The sequence below is a fragment of the Eptesicus fuscus genome, chromosome 6 (assembly GCF_027574615.1).
Source record: "Eptesicus fuscus isolate TK198812 chromosome 6, DD_ASM_mEF_20220401, whole genome shotgun sequence".
Taxonomy (NCBI): domain Eukaryota; kingdom Metazoa; phylum Chordata; class Mammalia; order Chiroptera; family Vespertilionidae; genus Eptesicus; species Eptesicus fuscus.
The window spans coordinates 22,152,537-22,157,838 of record NC_072478.1 but is presented as its reverse complement, the minus strand read 5'-3'; the positions used below and the strand labels follow the sequence as shown (position 1 = coordinate 22,157,838).

Here is a 5,302-nt window from a genome sequence, read left to right as displayed (position 1 = left end):
AGAAAGCCCTTATTCTTTATTTTTGAAAGGTAAGTTTATCTTGACACAGCATTTTAGGTGATGGGTTTTTTTTCTTTCATAACTTCAAATATTTTACTCCACTCTCTTCTTACATGGTTTCTGAAAAGAAGTTTGATTTAATTCTATTTTTTTGTTTCTATATAATGAATGTGTTTCCCCCTCTGGCTTCTTTCACTTATACTCTCTGTCTTTGATTTTTGTCTAGTTGAATAGGAGACACTTGGGTGTGCACTTTTGTTGTTTATCATGTATAGTGTTCTCTGAACATCCTGGATCTACAGTGTGTCATCTCATTAATTTGACGAAGATCTCAGTGGTTGTTACTTTACTGCTTTGTTGTGTTCCTTTCTCTTATGTTCTTCAGGTATTTCTGTGAGACATATTTATTTATTTAAAAAAATATATATTTTATTGGTTTTTTTACAGAGAGGAGGGAAGAGGGATATAGAGTTAGAAACATTGATGAGAGAGAAACATCGATCAGCTGCCTCCTGCACACCCCCCACTGGGGATGTGCCCGCAACCAAGGTACGTGCCCTTGACCGAAATCGAACCTGGGACCCTTCAGTCCACAGGCTGATGCTCTGTCCACTGAACCAAACTGGTTAGGGCTTTCCATGAGGCATATTTAACCTTTTGTTTGAAGAAGGTACCTAGGGATTAAGGCTATAGTGTTCTGTTTTTGTTTGTTTGTTTTTTGTCTTTGTCTTTGCATTAGAGTCTGCTGAAATATATATATTAGAGTATATATATTTAATCAGGCCATGTTAAGAACAGAATATTTGAGACATTTTTCTGAATGCCAAGTTTACTTTCTCTTTTCCAATTTTGACACCACTGAGTTGCTCTGTGATGTAAATGCTCAAATACATCTAAGAAGAGAAGTTCATTTCACATTTTTTAGCTTTTTTTCCTGTGAGTTTGGGAATGATAACCTCTAAATTACTTAAATGCTAGACCAGAAACCAGCAGGCTCCTGCTCCGATTCTTGAATGATTGTTGACAGCTTTAGGACCTCATTCCTTCTCCCTCCTCTGGTGCCCCAGGCTCCCAGCCACTCCTTCAGTGGAGGCCAGGGTGGGTGGGAAGCTTGGATTCCTCCAATGCTAGGGGCAACCCAAGCCTCCTGCTCACTTCAGCTCCATGGCCACTGCCATTTTTGTTGGGTTAATTTGCATACTCACTCCTGATTGGCTGGTGGGCGTAGCAGAGTGACAGCCAATTTGCATGTTTCTCTTTTATTAGTGTAGATTGTGGATGTCTGGACATGAATATACTCCCTTGCAATCTAAGCTCTGGCCCTTGCTCTGTGTCAGCAGGGCCCTGGATGGACTGCTATGGTTGTGCTGGAAAGAGCTCTTCTGGCCTATTATTACCTCAGTGTGTGTGCCCAGAAGCAGCCTGAGGCACATGAGTGTAGGGATTGGTGGAGTAAGTTGCTATTCCTTCTTCCTTTTCTCTGAGTTCTAAGTTCCAAATAAACCTCTAACCCATCAAATCAGACAAAAAGAAAAGAAGGGCTGAATCTGTGGTAAATATTACATCAGATAAGAGCAGTGCTTCTCCCCAAGAATATTTCCATTCAGCCAGCTGCATACAATTCCTTCTCATTTTCCAGAAGAATTTAGAACATGGCCAGCTGAACTGTGTTAAAAGTTGGACTTCCACAGGCCTCCTGGACTTTCATGTTTGGTGATGGGTCTAGAGAAAAAGCTTGTAGTTCTTGACTATTTTTTTATTTATTGAAACCTCATTGCAGATGCTAACATCTGCCTCATGGAGTGTTGTAAATGGTGAGCAGCGAAGAAAGAGATGAATGTTTCTCAAAAAAATGGATGGTCTTAAAATGATAATATTTGTTTCATTTGAACAGCAATTCTGTCCTTTTCAAAATTCTCTGAACCCTACCATTAGCAGGGGGTGGGGAGGATGTAATGTGATCACAGTAACAATGTGTAAACAATTTCCATGTGTTCATGATGCTGGTAACTTTATGAGGAAGAAAATGTGGACAGAGAATGAGTTTCTTATTATCAAATCATAGAATAACTGTTTGGAGACAACAGAATCAGATGTAACCTTCCTATAAATGGAGTCTGGGTGTCCAGTGCTGTTGGTCTGACTCATCCTACTTTACACATATTTGTACTGTTTTAGGACTCAGTGGCCTTTGAGGATGTGGCTGTGAACTTCACTCTGGAGGAGTGGGCTTTATTGGATTCTCCACAAAAGAAACTCTACAGAGATGTGATGCGGGAAACCTTCAGGAACCTGGCCTCCATAGGTAAGGATGACAACTTACCTTCACCTCGTTAATTAGAGGACAAGTGTTTCTTGGCCATCAGTCTTATTCTCAGATATAGAATGTGAGAAGGGAGGACATTGGTAAATAAACTGGGCATGGTCACAGCACATCTTGAAATAGAATCTAATAATTTCTCTACAGTTTCTAGTAGTTTGGAATAAATTTTCTGGCTCTGCATTTTAGGAAAGAAATGGGAAGATTATGACATTGAAGATCAGTACAAAAACCAAGGTGGAAAACGAAGGTGAGTCACACTCAGAATAGAAATCACTATCTTTGTGAGAAACCTGTAATGCTACCAAATTTAAAAAGAAGCAACCAGCCATAGCTGGTTTGGCTCAGTGGATAGAGTATTGGCCTACAGACTGAAGGGTCCTGGGTTTGATTCCGGTCAAGGGCACATGCCTGGTTTGTGGGTTTGATTCACAGTGTGGGGCATGCAGAAGGCAGCTGACCAATGATTCTCTCTCATCATTGATATTTCTCTCTCTCCCTCTCTCCTCCTCTCTGAAATCAATAAAAAAATATTTTTTTAAAAAGAAGCAACCAAAATAACTTCTGCTTCACATTTTTTCTTAGAAAATTTCCACCAAATTACTTTCTTATGTATGACAAAGAATGTCAATACTTGCAAAGTAATTTAAATGTAAAGAGTATTGATAAATCCTTTACATGAATATCATTGTTTTGATAGTAGCAAAGGAAAACTCTTGCAAAGCATTCAGTACATTGTTTCTAATCATCCATTCAGAGAAGGGGGAAATCTAAAAGTTCAAAGATTCTAGTAATAATTTAAAAATAATTGATGAAATAATAATTAGTAATGTGCTTCTAAATTTTTTCAGAAATCCAATATTAGAGAGAGTCTGTGAAGGGGAGAAGAACAGTCAATGTGGGGAAAACTTAAGCCTTACTCTAAATCTCAGTCCAAAGAAAAAATCTCTTCCTGTAGTAAAACCATGGGAATACAGTGCGTTTGGGAAAGTCTTCATGCAGCCGTCATCCCATAATATGCACATCAGATGTCACACTGGAAACAAGCCAAATGAGTGTCAAAATTATGGAGACAAGCTATATAATTATGATGTATGTGGGAGAACCTTCAGTTATCTTCAGTGTTTTGACAAACATGAAAGGAATCAAAATGGAGAAAAAGCCTATGAATGTAAGGAATGTGGGAAAACCTTTAGTTCTTCAACTTCACTTCAAATACATGAAAGATCCCACACGGGAGAAAAACCTTATAAATGTAAACAGTGTGGTAAAGCATTCAGTTGTCTCAGTTCTCTTCGACGTCATGAAAAAGTTCACACTGGAGAGAAACCCTATGAATGTAAGGAGTGTGGAAAAACCTTCAGGTATTATCAAAATTATCGAAGACATGAAAATAAATTTACTGGAGAGAAGCCCTATGAATGTAAGGAATGTGGGAAAATTTTCAGATGTTATCAAAGTTTTCGAAGACATGAAAGAAATCACAGAGAAGTGAAACCATATGTATGTAAGCAATGTGGTAAAACATTTAGTTGTCTCCGTTACCTTCGCAAACATGAAAGAAATCACACTGGAAAGAAGCCTCATGAATGTAAAATATGTAGTAAAGCATTTAGGTATCCCAGTGATCTTCAGAAACATGAAAGAAATCACACTGGAGAGAAACCTTTTGAATGTATGGAGTGTGGTAAAGCCTACAGAGATCCCAGTTCCTTGCAAACACACCAAAGAACCCATATAGGAGAGAAACCCTATGAATGCAAGGAATGTGGCAAAGCTTTCACTTCTCATCAATGTGTCCAAATACATGAAAGAAATCATACTGGAGAGAAACCCTATGTATGTAAAATATGTAGCAAGACATTTGGTTATCCCAGTTCTCTTCGATATCACAAAAGAACACATACTGGAGAGAAATCCTATGAATGTAAGGAATGTGGGAAAACCTATAGATATCTCAGTTCCTTACGAATACATGAAAGAATTCATACTGGAGAGAAACCTTATGAATGTAAGGAATGTGGGAAATCCTATAGATGTTATCAAAGTTTCCAAACACATGAAAGTAACCACACTGGAGAGAAACCATATGTATGTAAAAAATGTAGTAAAGCATTTAGTTGTCTCCATTATCTTAGAAAACATGAAATAAATCACACTGGAAAGAAACCCTATAAGTGTAAAAAATGTAGTAAAACATTTAGGTATCCCAGTGATCTTCAGAAACATGAAAGAAATCACACTGGAGAGAAACCCTTTGAATGTAAGGAATGTGGGAAAGCCTACAGAGACCACCGTTCCTTACAAACACACGAAAAAGCTCACAATGGAGACAAACCTTATGAATGTAAGAAATGTGGGAAAGCCTTCAAATGTTATCGAAGTTTCCAAACACATGAAAGGAATCACACTGGAGAGAAACCATATGTATGTGAAAAATGTAGTAAAGCATTTACTTGTCTCCGTTATCTTCGAAAACATGAAAGAATTCACATTGGGGGGAACCCTGTTTATGGAAGCAATTTGGAAAATTCTTCATTTCTCACACAACCTTTCAAAATCTGAAGATGAACCTGAGAAAAATCATATTAATGTGCAGAATTTGCAAAAGGCTTCAGTTAGTTTCTTTCAAAAGCATGAGAGGACTCACTGGATAAAAACTCTTAAATGTAAATAGTTTAGGAAAGATTTGAATTGGTCCACATTCTGACAAGTGAAAATTCACTTCAAAAAGGAAATTGAGATGTAAGTAACATGAGAAAGCTTGATAGAAATTAATCCATATGGAATGTGCCAGAAAGTTTTCAATGTGAAAGAGTCCTCATTAATGTTGTAAATATATTGTGTTTATTGAACCCTTTTCTATACCTCATCATTTGGCTGTGGATTTCTATTAGTTACTTTTAGAAATGAATACTCACATCAGATAGTAATGAGAGTCTTTTAAAAAATAGTATATAAAATTGATAGGTAGTGCTCTTT

At 37.4% G+C, this 5,302-nt stretch overlaps 1 protein-coding gene across 1 annotated transcript; it reads left to right on the top strand.

The window, feature by feature from the left end:
* The first annotated feature begins 2,000 nt into the window (after positions 1 to 2,000).
* Positions 2,001 to 4,885, top strand: LOC103304594 (zinc finger protein 709-like). Its single transcript, XM_054718336.1, has 4 exons — positions 2,001 to 2,006; positions 2,179 to 2,305; positions 2,510 to 2,570; positions 3,172 to 4,885. Exons 1-4 carry the CDS (start codon positions 2,001 to 2,003, stop codon positions 4,883 to 4,885), a joined length of 1,908 nt encoding a protein of 635 aa, XP_054574311.1.
* The last annotated feature ends 417 nt before the right edge of the window (positions 4,886 to 5,302 follow it).